Source organism: Cebus imitator, unplaced genomic scaffold (assembly GCF_001604975.1).
Source record: "Cebus imitator isolate Cc_AM_T3 unplaced genomic scaffold, Cebus_imitator-1.0 Scaffold281, whole genome shotgun sequence".
NCBI lineage: Eukaryota > Metazoa > Chordata > Mammalia > Primates > Cebidae > Cebus > Cebus imitator.
Window position 1 is genome coordinate 2,451,589 of NW_016107596.1, and position 14,252 is coordinate 2,465,840.

Genomic DNA, 14,252 nt, shown 5'->3' on the forward strand with positions numbered 1-14,252 from the left:
CGGTAGGGCAGCATTTTCAACCCGAGTCTATCTGGCGCTTCCCCGGCTCTTCCCTGCCTCTGGCCGGGGCACTAGCTCAGGCCATGCCCTGGTCAAAGGCAGCTACACACAATCCACATTCGCTGTGATCAAACATTCTTGGGCTTTGTGACCATCCTGACTCCTTCTCCCGAAGCCCTCACCCTGGCCTGAATCTCAGCTGCAAGCCTCCCGTGTTGCCAGGGCTCCTTTGCCCCAGATCAGGCTCAGGCTCCATCAATCCCCAGTCAACAAGTGAAAAAAAACAACAACCACCCTGGGAGAGACATCACTTTCATCAGGGAAGGTGACAGGGACAGTTATGTGGCCTTCTTGGCTCCCTTCTCCCTGCACACAGCCTTCCAGAAACTGGGCGCAGCTCTAACTGAGCACCAGTACACAGGGCGCTTTACGTCTGGGTTCTCAGTGAACCCTCACACCCATTTCACAGACCAGGAACTTTCGGCCAAAGATTCCCCAACAGCGCCCTCCCTGAACAGCCAGTGTTGAAATTATGCCATTGCTCTGATGCTAGGGAGTTTTGTTTGAAATCATATAATACACCCAATTTCTTTTTGACACCTGCTGCCACATCCCGGAAGGCACCAGAGTCCGGTGGTCAGAGCCTGGGGACAGGGCCTGGCTCTGCCTGTCTGGCCCTGGAACCAGGCGGCCCTCCATGTGCCCAACCTCAGTGTCTTCATCCATAAAATGCAATGAATGATAGTACCTGCCCTGTGAAGCTCTCGTGAGGATCGAAGAAAATAATGCAAAGCGCTTGGCATGGAGCCCTGAGCAAACCTCAGGAAGCAGGTGTCACTCCCCATGTGGCCAATCAGTCCCCATTTCCAGAAAAGTGGCCACATTCTTTTCAACACCCTGCAATTCTAGTATCATCTACAGCAAAGCAGAGGTGGACAGCGTGAGCTTATTAGAGCCAGAGGTTCCAAAGCCCTAGTGTCTGTCACCCTTGCCTCCAGCCCCTATTATGTCGAGTCCTCAGAGGCCCACTGTCTGCCTTCACCTCAGGTCTAAAGATCCAGGAGTTAGGACCTGAGTCAGGCAGAGAGCCTTCCTTTCGAGGGGGCAGGCAGCCCCGTGCACAAAACAAACTCAAGTTCTACAGAAGGAGCAAAGCTGGCCTGTCAGCAGAAGGAAGGAAGGAAAGGGAGAAGGCTGGAGGGAAGGAGGAAGAGGAAAGGAAGAAGGAAGGCAGGGAGGGGGCTTATTTATAACCTGGCGCCCATAGGAAGGCCGGACGACACTCCACCAGCAGCTTCACCAAATCCCCGGTGTCCACATTGTGTTTGAACTCATTCCGTTTTATTTATCACTTGCCATTATTTTAAGTGCCTTGGAATGGACATCCTCAGCCCTGAGCTCCGATGCTAGCCAGGTACACGACATCCCTACCCCCACCCCACCTGGCAGGTGAGGGAACTGGCGCTCTGAGAGAGGAGGGTGGGGACTCACCCACAGTTGCGGCCTGGGCCCCCAAGTCAGGCCTCAGGCTTCCTGCACTGGGGACAAACTCGAGCCAAGGATGAAAGACACACAACTGGACCCATTCCAGGGTCAGGTCTGGGGGCAGGCAAAGGAATACAACATGGTGGCAGCACTATAAGGCCGACCTCCCCCCACCAGAAGACACATCTTCCAGAGAGGGAGGCCTGCTCTTAGCATATGACAAAGTGGGGGCTGGGGTCCCAGAGGGATGTGGGTTCAAATCCAGGCTCAGCAACTCCCCAGCAAGTGACTGCCCCTGCCCAGGCTTCACCTTCTCCCTCCGTAAGACAGGCCTGGTCGTTGGCAATGGTGACAGGTGGAATTAGTCACACATGCAATGAGTGCATGGGTTTCTTACTGTACCTGGCCCATGGTAGGTGGTTAGTAGATACGGTCATATGTCACTTAACGACAGGGACATGTCATGTTCTAAGGCAATTTCATCGTCGTACCAACATCGTGGTACGATATACCACAGCCCACTACACACCTGAGCTGTGTGGTGCAGCCCATTGCCCCTAGGCTAGGCACCTGTGCGCATGTGACCATGCTGAATCCTGTAGGTAGCTGTAACACAATGGTGAGTATTTGGTATCTAAACATAGAGGAGGTACAGTCAAAATACAGTATTATAATCTTACGAGACCACTGTGGTAAATGCAGTCTGCCACTAACAGAAATGACCTTACCCGGCACATGACTGTGTTTGCTGAGTGACCGCAGGGCCCTTGTCCAGCGGTGACACTGTTGCTGTCTGTACACACTGTCTAGTTTTACCTAATGCCTAACTGCTGGGGCACTGCCCCGTGCTTCATCTCATCTTTTTCCCTAAAACCACTGGGCCAAGCTGGGCCAGGGTGGGCTGGATGCCCCCTGATGAGCAGGAGTGAGGAGGATAAAAGCATCCCCAAACTTAAAGTTAGGAAGCCTGCTTTGAGTCCTGGCTATATCACTTCCTGGTGCGTCACCTTGGGAAGGTCTTATCTCATACTCATCACTGAGAAAGCAGTTGTGGCAGGGCTGTGGGTGCTGCAGAGAGACACTTATCCTAGGTCAGACAGCGTGTTCATGTCAGGGCTAGGATTGGCACACTCACTGCCCCTACCCCTGCTGGTGACAACTCCCCTAGTGCCAGAGTGCCAACAGAGTGACAGGCACATAGTAGGTGCTCAGAAAATGTTTATGGCTCAACCAGTTTGGAGGATCTTTGTTGGATATCAGGCCCTGGTAGCCACCTGGGAGGCAGATTCCCCATTTTACTGGTGAACATGCAGACAAGCCCAGAGAGGCCAAGTGGGTACCCAAGCTTGTACAGACGGGGAGAGGCCACACCCCCTACAGCCCTAGGTCCAGGGAGAGCAGTTGCAGTTCCCTGGACCCTATGGCCACAATCTCCAGATCCTGTCCCTGCCCCAGTCCAAGGGAGCCCCAGAGGAGATCTCAGCAGGACCCACCTGCTCCCCTCTTCCCTCCCCTTCCGATTCTCTTCTTAATTGTTCCAGGGGCAGCAGGAGTTGTTCCTAGGGTCAGACAGCTTCCAGATGGCCAAATCCCTACCCCAGTGATCTGCACTCCCACTTTCTATCCATCCCAGGGCACCCATGTGACCATCAGACAGTTCTCAGGAGATAAAAGCTAACTGGCTTTTGCTGGCAGAGTGAGTGCTCTCTGAGGGTTCCTTGGTATAGAGTCAGCAAGGGCAGCAGGTAGGGCTGGAAGTTGAAACAGGGTACAAATCCCACTCAGTCACTGTGCCCTTGGCTTTCAGAGCCCAGTCCAGGGAAAAAAGCCCATGAAAAGGGGAGCGGACCAACTTTTATCATGTATCTATCAGGTGTCAGGCCCTTAGCTCACAAATCCCTGAGGTTATCTCACTTCACAGCTGTCTAACCTGAGGCTGAGAGAGGCCAAGTCACTTACCTAAAGTCACACAGCAGAGACTGGATTTAAACTAGGTCTTTCTGATTCCAGAGCCTGAAAGCTTACTTTGTGTCTTAAGTGTCCAAATGCCCCAGTAGCTACTCTAATGAGGGTCCCATTGAGGAAGCACACAGCAGGGGAAATAACAGCCTTCCCATTTCCAGAGCACACAGCAAGGGGCAGGGAATAACAAAAATCTTGTAAAATGCAGCATGAGGCTTTATAATCCCACTTCTTCCCCCTCCGTGCCCCTAAGCCCCAAAGAGAATGCATTTCCATGTTCTGGGTTTCTGTTTAGCAAGGTTCACATGTGTTTCCTAGTCTTTGGGGTCTCTATGGTGTCTTCATGGTGGTACAGGAGGCACCATTCCCCAGTTCCTCTCCTCCCATCATCATATGTCACTCAAATCCAGCAGGAGCCCCTTTGTAATGTGGGCCTCAGGGCTTCATAAAGCCAGGCTGTGGAACTTGAGCGATAATGCTCACCCACACACTGGAAAGTAAGAAGCACCAGCTTTAACTGAGCATTTACTGTGTGCTCACTGCAGTGGGTGTTTTACACGAAGTCTCTCTCTTAATCCTGTCAAGCGCCTCATGAGAGAGAGCCTGCCATTTTGCAGAGGAGCAAAAACAAAACAAAGCAGGCACAGTGGTTACATAGCAAGTTCATGGGCACACAGCAGTTAGCGCAGCTGGGATTCAAACTTGGTTACCATTAGCACAATTATGATTACCATTACTCCAAGGCGGGTCCTACTAAGCAGTTTAAAATTACTAGAAAAGTCTGAAACTCCCAAGGGGGGAGAAAGGTGGCTTTGGGAACCCCACATGATGGCATTGTTTACGGGCCCGAAGGGAACAGCTGGTTCAGTGTAAGACCTGGAAATTTCCAATGCACATGCAGCTGGGCCGCAGTGAGTCCGTATCTCCCCAGGCTTGGGCTCGACCTTCTCAGGAGCCGAAAGCCCATGAACATTCCTTGAGTGCCACTTGGCCTTCTTGTCATGTTGATTCTGACCCCTGGCTTTCCAGAAGCTTCCACTGGGGTCTCTTGAAGCTTCTGTTCTCTGTTCCTTGAGACAGACTTGGATTTCCAGATGTTCAGCCATGAATCTTTGGCAAACACATGGCAGAGGGGGCTGCTGGGCTCAGGGAGAGTGAACAGGCCAGGTCTGGTGTCAGATTCCAGACCCAGATTCAAACCCCATTATCTGCTGTGTGACCCCAGGTAAGTGTCTGCTTCTCTCTGAACCGCCACCCGTCTCTCAGCCAGCTTGAGGGTTAGCGTTAATGCTGGGTGCACAGCAGGCCTTGCAAGCTGTCCAGAGCCCCACCTGGCACCCGTGGAGGGGAACTGCACTGAGTTTTCCAGGAAGGATGGTCAGAATCTCCTGGAGATTCCTTTCCATGGAAATGGCCACTCCCCCGGTCCCAGGGGAAGTGAAGGCCTGGGCATGTCCTGGCCTGGCTGTGGTACCTCACCTCCTAAGCCTCCCCCTCTTGCTCTCAGGATCCTTGTGGAGATGAGAGAGAGGCGTGGAAAGGCCTTAGTCCCAGCATCACATGGGTAGGACCTACCTTTGGGTCTGACGGCTTCAGATAAGATGTGCCTGGGCTCTTCTTTTTCTGTTCACCCTGTGGGCCTGGCAGACCTTGAGAGTTTTGGGGGTCTAGACTGGGGAGGGGCACAGTGGTGCAAGGGTGTGGGGTGCAGGATCCCTGTAGGTCAGACAGGCGGCCTGCAGCTCAAGCATCAGCGTCCTCACTGTGGAGTGGGGCTCACTCCTCAGCTGTCTGACAAGGACTGAGTTAGAACCTCCTGTGTACTGAACTCTGGCCAGGAGCTTCCATCTTCCTCTCCCTGAGCCCTGGAAGGCAGTTTCAGTGATCCTGTTTTGCAGATGAGGCCACTGATGCTGGGGAAGGGCAATGACTTGTCCAAAATCATACAGAGGCAGCAACAGAATTAGAACCAGCTCGTCTTCCCAACCTGCCTGGGCAATGTAATGAGACTCCTACAGCAGAAGGGGACATCGGCAAAACCGCCTTTTCAGACTCTAAGGCACATGCAATATGGTTGCATTTATTCTGTGGGGAAAAAAAACTCACTTTTTCTCTTTTCTCATGAATTAGAAAAAATTCCTTGTCTTTTCTCATCAATTAGAGAAAATTCTCCCTTTCTCTCCTCTGTGTCTTGTCTGTGCTATAGCGTCCATGAACTTTACCACATTAAATTTCAGCTCCCAAAATAGTGCCCAAGATAAAGAATACTCTTCCCATTTTACGCAGATGAGAAAATGAGTTTCAGAAAGAGAGTCATTTGCCCTAGATTTCACAGCTAGAACAAAGGCAGAAAACTTCAGAGGCTAAGACTGTGGGTTCTGAACGCAGACTGCCTGGGTTCACATTCTGGCTTTCTACTTGCCCTTCATAGCTTGGACAAGTCACTTGACCTCTCTGAGAAACCTCAGCTTCCATATCTGTGAAATGGGCAGTGTGAGTTCCCTGTGAGATGATCCATGTGAAGCACTCTGCACAGGGTTTGGTACCCAGACACATTGAATAAGTGGATAATTATCCTTTGATTCTTAACACTTGCTACTTGCCAGAACTGGGCTATAAATCCAGGTCATGAGGCCTCTCCTGCCTGGCTCACCTCAATCTGCCTGCTTCTGTCTGGTTTTCCAGGATGCGCAACAGCCCAGGGTGGGGCAGAGGATGAAGGAGAGGCAGAGGCGGGCTGGATCGAGGGGGCTGCCATTCTCCTCTCAGTCATCTGTGTGGTCCTGGTCACGGCCTTCAATGACTGGAGCAAAGAGAAACAGTTCCGGGGCCTGCAGAGCCGCATCGAGCAGGAACAGAAGTTCACCGTGGTCCGGGCTGGCCAGGTGGTCCAGATCCCTGTGGCTGAGATCGTGGTTGGGGACATAGCCCAGGTCAAATATGGTAAGTGTCCCAGCCACAGAGGCAGGTTCTAAAGCTGGATTCTGGGCATAGGTGGGACAGGCCAGGCTGATGCAAAGAGACTGGCTCAAGGAAGGGGGTGCATTCCTGAAGTTTGATCCCAAGCTAAGATGTCTTCTGAGATCCTTTAGGAGGTGGAAGGTTACTTCCTGGAGGAGGTACAATCCCAGAATCCATTTAAATCAGAAATGACAAATACATGGCACGTGTGCTGCCATTCTCCAAACTTCCACCCGTAGCAGTCACTACGAATCAGTCACAGCTCAGAGCCTGGATATGGCCTCAGAAGCCTTCTCAGCACAGCACTACAACAACCACTAATACTCAGAATGGGCTTATTAGATGAACTCTATTTCCCATCCCTGATTTGGCTGTTCATGGATGGTTGTTGGGCTAGAGGAGACATTGGAGACAGTGTAAGTAGGTAAGTGGATATTCTGGGCCTGTGCTACTGCCATGGAGAAAACAGGCAGGCTGGCACCAAAGGGAGTTTGAGCCAGATATGTCCTGGGTAAGTTGAGGCAGAAGTTAGGGGAGAGGTTTGAGTGCCCCTCCTCACTCTGCCCTAAAGGGCTTGATTTCCCCTTGACAATGTGACTTGGTTGGGGTCTTATCAACCCAGCCAAAACAGACTGGTTCCTTCCAAAACATTTCCCCAAACCATAACTGAGACCAAAGAAGAATGAGTTGTTGGGAGATCTGCACTCCCAGTCCAAGCGAGGTTGAGAGAAACACTTCATAAAGTACATGCCCGCTTGAGTGAGGGTGGCAGGGGCCCAGCCTCAGCCCTCCAGGCCTGTGCTGTGCACCTTAGCTCCAGTCTTGAGCTGCACATGGGCCTTCTATGGGCACCATCTTGGTTCCCGCACCCTGGGAGCTCTAAGCATTCTGTCCCCGATGGCAAACCTTCCGTGGAAATCATACCTCTAAGGGAACTATCCGAGGAGGAGCCTTCTAGACAGCTGAGAGCCTGCTGACTCCCCTGCCCTTCCTCTTGCCAGGTGACCTCCTCCCTGCCGACGGCCTCTTCATCCAGGGCAATGACCTCAAGATTGATGAGAGCTCCCTGACCGGAGAGTCTGACCAGGTGCGCAAGTCTGTGGACAAGGACCCCATGCTGCTGTCAGGTGAGCTTCAGCCCGCTGTTGGGCTCACTCCTGTCGCCATGCACAGGGAATGCCTGTGTGTCCCCTTCATGAGGTAGAAGGGACTCAGAGACTTTTATCCTTGGCTCTGGTATCTCCAGCCAGCTTAGCCCCAAGTGAGAACTGCCTTCCTTTTCCCTCGCAAACACACATTGAGCCTACTGTGCACTCAGCAGCCCGAGCCCTGGGGAGACTGCAGTGAATAAAATGGACAAAGCATCCCTGCCCTCATGGCACTGACCTCCTGGTGACTTGGTGTACTAAAAAGCTGAACACTAAAGCCCACTCTCATCAGAGATGAGAATCAGTCAGGTGATAAGCGTTCTGGCCACTGACTGTGTGCCAGTAATGGGTCCAGGCACGGGGCTGCGGCAGTGAGTGAGGCAGGGAAGGCCCAGCCCTGGGAGCTTGTGGCGAAGTGAGGAGCAGGGAGGCGATGTGAAAATTCCTTTTGGGAGAAGCATGTGAAGAAAAGAAATGGGGCACAAGGTGCACTGAGTGTGGGTGGTGAGGAGGAGCTGACCTTGTGGCTATCCGAGGAAGAGCACACCAGGCAGAGGGAACCACAGGGGCGAAAGCCCAGAGGCAGGTCTGGCTGGAGGCTGCAGTGAAATAGAGAGAGTGGAGAGGCCAGAGGTCAGACCTCATGGGCCATGGTCAGCAGTTTGGAAAGTATTCCCAGTGTGATGGGGATTCTCTGGAATGGTTTTAAGCGGTGAGCTGATCATGTTTACATTTTTACAAGCTCACTCTGGCAGCTACAGGGGTAGGGAAGGGGTGGGGAGACCCTGCAGGGGTGAGACACCAGCCAGGTGAGACCCCTTTTCACAGGGACAGCCAAAAGTCTTTCGTGTCCAGCAGTGCTCAGCAAACACCCTCTGCAAAGCTGCTCTGGGCACTCAGGCCAAGTGTTGGGACCATCTCCAGCCCGACCCACCAGTGTTTCAAGCCCAGCCCCTGCCCATGGGAGCCCCCAGCCTGAATGGCCTTGGGGGTTTAGGCCTACCAACAGCTAATCCCACAGTAGGGGTGTGAGGCAGCTGTTGTGAGAAAGCCAAGGAAGGAGCAGAGCTCCCTGGAGGAGAGGCCATTGAGCTGGGTTTTAAAGGATGCATAGGAGCTTTCCAAGTCCAATCGTAGAGAAAGGGCTCTCCTAGTAGGGGCAACCACGTGCAAAGGCACAGAGGTCTGACAGAGTGTGGAATGTCCTGGAAATAAGAACAGGTCTGCGGGGCAGGATGGTAAGAGTGAGAATAGAAGTGGGGGCGTTTATTTATCCAACATTTATTTAACCAGCATTTGTTAAGCATATACTATGTGCCACTGGTTAAGGGAACAAGCAAGGTCCCTGCTGTCCTGGAGCTTAGAATTTAGTAAAGGAGAGAACCAATAAAGGAGCAAGCAAGCAAACATGTAAGGTAACTTCAGATAATGGTAAGTCAGATGAAGATGTTCCATCATGATAATGAGATACAGAGACCTGCAGGAAAGGCACAAGAATCTGAGTTGGTCAGGGAAGGTCTGTCTGAAGAGGTTGCATTTGACCTAAAATCAGAATATTGAGAAGAGAAAGTATTCCAGGCAGAGAGACAGCAAGTGCAAAGCCCCTGGGGTCTCACTGAGAGACCACAGAAAGTCTCAAATGACCTCTCAGAACATAGGGCCACATGAGAGCTCAATAAATGGTCACGGCCCTGTGGCCCTGGTTCTTCCCTCTGGAATGAAGTGATTGACAGACAGGGCATCCTTGGGGGCAGTGGCCAGGTGAGTCCTCTGGTTGTGTGGAAGCCCAGGGCAGGCATGGAAACTTCAGGCAGTTTGGAGAAGAGGGAAGAGGGGAGGATGCTGGCAGGAGGCTGGAGAGAGAATGTGTTCAGAATCACTGGTCCAACAGCATCACAAACCAGCCAAGGAGGAGGGCACAGGTGCAGAGAGACCCTAGAAAAGACATGACGGGCAGAGATGCATGGGAACCCAGCCAGCCAACCTGGAGTGAGTCACAGGGTGGCAGGGGCAGGAGGGCCCCGTGGGAACAGAAGTGCCAAAAATAAGATGATGCTGAAGGCAGAGGATGGGAGCAGAAGATTTCAGAACGAGAAGCAGAAGTGGGGAGTGAGGAGGTGCTCTGGAGAGCCTGGAGAGCTCTCTGGCTGTGTGTGCCAACTCCCTGTCAAGAAGCCTCAAAACTTGGAGAGGCCGGGATGTCCCCAGGGAGACCAGAAGTCCCAGGAGACTGACAGATCCTGCAGGAGAGCTGAGGCTTGCAGGCCCTTGGAGACTCAGAAGGGAGCTCACCCCGTAGTGGGGAAGAACAAGGGGACCAGAGACAGACAGAAGGTGTTCCACGTCTCAGCAGGGATCCCAGCGAATCCTGTGAAGCCTGAGCTGTGGGGTCGGCATTGGTCTTGGCAGGGTTCCCAGTCATCTTGGAAGGGTGGTCTGTGGGCACTGAGATGAAAAAGGGTGACCCCAAGAAGCCACTGCAGGCCCTCCGAGCCCAAGTGAACCAGCGACCTTGGTCTCCATCTGTTCATCTGGCTGGAAGCCTGCGTAGATAGAGTAGGCCTGGGGGCTCTGGATGTCAGGAGACATGAGTCAAGGTCTCCAGGATGTCGCTGTGGGCAGGAAGGAGAGGGGCATGCGGGAGCCTGGAGATCTCGGTGGGTTTGTGCCGGCTCTTGGGTTGCTGGTAATCTGGTGGACGACTTCTAGTGGCCTTTCCCGGGGCTCTGTCCTGTTGCAATGTGCAAAGTCTTCCCATCAGTCTCTCAGAGCCCACAAGTGCAGGGAGGGTGGCAAAAAGAAAGCAAGAGTCAGGATACAGAAAGATGATCACAGGACACAGGATGAACCAGATGGAAGAAAGTGGAGCTCCATGGTGAGCCTGAAGCCCTGAAATCCAATTGCGTGGGGTCAGCAGGGGAAGGGAGTGTGGCTCGGCTCAAATTCATGGGAGAAACCGAGAAAGAGACATAGTTGGCTCCTTAGCAAGCAGTGTAATTGGAAAGAGAAATCTGTAACAGTCAGAACCATTATTGGACAAAAGAGGCTGCCTGTAAGGTAGTGAGTTCCCCGTCACTGACTGTCTATGAGCAGGGCGTGGACAGGCTGTGAGTGGGGATATTGGAGAGTGGCCCACTGAGTGGGCACTGCGTTCAGCACCCCTCCTAGCCCTGAAAGTACATTTACCATGCCCCATCTCTCACTCTGCCTCTACTACTATCTGTTTTGTCTTGCTCCCTTCAGTCTGCCTTGGCTGAGCCTGTCCTCTCTTCCTAGTCTTATTTCTTCCTCTTTGCCCATTTAACTCCTTCCCATCTGCTCAATCCCCACCTCCTGCATGAAGGCTTCCCTGGCCACCACTGCCCTGTGGCAGTCACCCCCTGACCACCTGGGACCCACTTTTAGCCTGTGACACTCTACTTCGTGCTTGGTCCACACAGGCACAACCTCGTCATGGTGACTGAGTTTTGCACTGCACAAATATCTCAAATAAAATAAAGAACAAAATTCATCCACCATCCCACCACCCAACCAGATCTCATCGGTCTCACTGTTACGGGCCCTGCTGTTCTTGGCCACATGCAGATAGATGACACTACCAGGATGTGTTTCTGCATCAATCCTCTTGCCCACACAGGTCTGAGCAGTCCGGAGCTCGGAGCTGGAAGCTCTCAGGAGGTTGTGCCCAGCTCTCCCCTGGGCCCCACATACCTTAGGCTCTGTTCTGCAGAGCGAATGGGGAGAAGCTGTGCAGTGTGATAGAAAGAGCAGAGCGTCAGGCTGGGCTGAACAGGACCTGAGCTCTCAAGTGAACTTGCTGTGTGGCCTTGGGCACGTGGTTTCACTTCTCTGAGCCCATTTCCCTGGGAGAACAATAGGAGTGTCATTCATGATGTGCTGTGGGTGGATCCCCAGCACAGTGCTGCACAGGGAAGCTCAAGATGGACTGGTCCCTCTCCCCATCCCGTAGGTGGGGCCTGGAGTCGGGGTGAGACAGACTGACTTCCAGTCCCACTTCTACCCTCCTTAGCCAGGGACCCTCAACAAGCTTCTCCCCGTTTCTGATCGTAGCCCCAGTTCATGAGGTTGTGTTGAAATGTGGAACCTCCAGAAATGTCCGTTTCCCCCTCTCATCCTTCATCTCAGTGTCTCCCCTTTCCCACCTCCCTGGGCTACCTCCTTCCTCTCCATGATCCAACTCCTTCCCGCCTTCAGCCTGCAGCAGCCTGCCTCCCCAGGGGGTGTTCCTTGATTCGTTTCTTCCCATGTTCTGAATTCCCTATATAACAGCCATTTGAATGCTGTTTTTTTTGTGCACGACCAGATACCATAGGCCCTTTACATGTGCAAGGAGGCCTTGCTGGGCTTCTGGTGATACTTGAGGAACACAGAGGGACTAGGCTGGGGGCACTTGTGGGGTCCTTATGGTGGTTCAGAAAGCCCTAGTGTCATCTCATGCATTGGTTCAGCTTAGAAAAGGGCAGAAAACACTCAGTTCTGGTCATTTGGTCTAACCATGATGCTGGACAGGTCCCTTCAGCTCTCTGAGCTTCTGTGTCTGTGTCAGTGGAATGGGGGAGCTGGTGGGGCCCCCACTGCCTACCCCACAGGGCTGTTGTGGGGACCACAGACATGCACACATGTGACTGTCCTCTGCAAACAAACCCTGTAGGTGGGAGGTGCTATATGGCATAGAAGGAACGTGGCATTTGGAGACAGAACACCCAGGTTCCGGCCCTCCAATGGCTCCCACTGTGGCCTCTGCCCCTCAGAACCTCAGTTTTCCCATCTGACAAGTGAGGGCAGACCAGCCTTCAGGAAGACTCAGATGACCTCAATACTCAGGGCACCAAAGAAATCCCAGAGAGCAAGCAGGTTTCCCCCTGCTTTCCTACCTGCCAAGGACAGACAAGCAGACACAAGCTTGTGTCTGGTGTATCTTCAGACAAGACAGAGTAGAAATGTTCGGAAATTGCAAACTCCTGTGTCTGCAGGGCCAGGCAGGGAGAGCACAGGTGCCAAACCCAGACCGCAGCTGCTTCCTGTTGCTGCCTGCAGAAGCACCGGCCTGGTCTGACGTCAGTGCTGGCTTTGCAAGAGGAGCCAGAAATCCACATTTTCCTGCTCAAGCTCTCGATGTTTAAGTATTGGCAAGAAATTCCCACTTTTTAAAGTCCCAGTGGATCAAGCCACATATGGGTGGGACCTAGAGTGCAAACACTGAAACCTAGGCCTATTTTTTTGCTTTGTATTTTAAGATAATTTCAAACTTTCAGAAAAGTTGCAAGGATGGTACAAAGAATACGGGCATGCCCTTCACTCTGATTTGGCTGTTGCTAACCTTTTGCCCACTTTGGTCTCTGACAAATCTCACTCTCTCCTCATCATGCAGATGTGGTGGCCGTCTCCCGCTAGATGCTGCAGGTGTATCTCCCAAGAGCAAGGATATTCTCATGCATAACCACAACACAGCCATCAGTTCAGGAAACTTGACCTTGATGCAGTACCATTACCTGCTGTGCCATCCATATTCACATTCCACCAGTTGTCCCTGCAGCATTCTGCAGGCCAGGATCCATGTGGGGCCCTGCATGCCTCTGGGACATCCTGCCTCTTTGGTCTCCTTCCTAATGGATCAGCACCTCATCTTTTCATTGTCTTTGTGGAAAGCCAGTGCTTTTTAAACCCTCCCACGTCATGAACTTCTGTGAGAGTTCCACAGTGATCCCTCTTATAAGGAACAGATGCCCAGACTCCTGATCTTGCAGCATTTCAGGGGATTCAATGATCCTAGAGGACCCTGGTCTTATCCCAATTTGCAGCTGGGGAAACTGAGGCCCAGAGCAGAAGTGTAAGGCCCCACAGAGGGCAGGGCAGGGTGGGAGCCAGACGCCAGCCCCGGGTTCTTCCTATAGCCTGCATAGAGGAGCTTGCCTCCAAAGACTGTATGGATTTTATTTCCCACCAGTGTGGCCTTTTCGAAGCACCTTGTAGTAACTTCCACTGGGAAATGCAGGGCTAGACTAGATGCCATCAGTGTGGCAGTGGAAGGGGCTGGAGCCAGGGGGCCAGGACAGCCAAGCTGTCTTCAAAAAACAGCAAGGCCTGGCTCCAGCTGGCCCAATGGCTCAGCCCCTGCAAGACCCTGACACACCCTCCCCCCTTCCCCCTGCCAGCCAGAGCGCTAACAGCATGAGGTCCTGCAGGACATCGGTAAACCCTCTTGAGACTCTGCCCACATCCCAGTGCCTGCTGCCCACCCCACCAAGCAGAAAGCCAGGCACGGGAGAGCCGGACCTGCCACCACTGCCACCGCCTCCAGGGAGCCTAGGACGACACCGTGACTGCAGAAGGCCCAGTCTGCTACTCGGCCCGCACTCTCTCCATTACACTACCCTGCCTCTTCTCCATGAGAGGCAGTGGGGTGTAGTGGATAGAGCACGGGTTCAAGTCCCAGCTCCACCACTCACAGCTGTGTGATCCTGGGCCATCCCTCAAGCTCTCTGAGCCAGAAAGTGGTGGGCGGAGGGGCTGGAGGTTGAGCTTGCGCTAAAACCTACCTCACAGGGCTGTTGTGAGGAGGACACTTTGCCTACTACCTCGTGCTCTGTGAGTGTGTGTCATTAACTGCATTAATAACAATAATAATGGAAGAACTGTGTCTGGGCCGGGAGTCATATTGGCTTTGTTTTGTGC

At 52.8% G+C, this 14,252-nt stretch overlaps 1 protein-coding gene across 12 annotated transcripts in view; it reads left to right on the forward strand.

Annotated features, from left to right (window-relative positions):
- Positions 1 to 14,252, forward strand: part of ATP2B2 (ATPase plasma membrane Ca2+ transporting 2) — a 302,671-nt gene that overhangs the window by 220,051 nt on the left and 68,368 nt on the right. For all 12 annotated transcript variants that reach the window (XM_017501478.2, XM_017501485.2, XM_017501486.2 and 9 more), the window contains 2 exons: positions 6,133 to 6,390; positions 7,410 to 7,535. In XM_017501478.2, the coding sequence (XP_017356967.1) occupies positions 6,133 to 6,390; positions 7,410 to 7,535 (384 nt within the window). The remainder of the gene's footprint in view (positions 1 to 6,132; positions 6,391 to 7,409; positions 7,536 to 14,252) is intronic.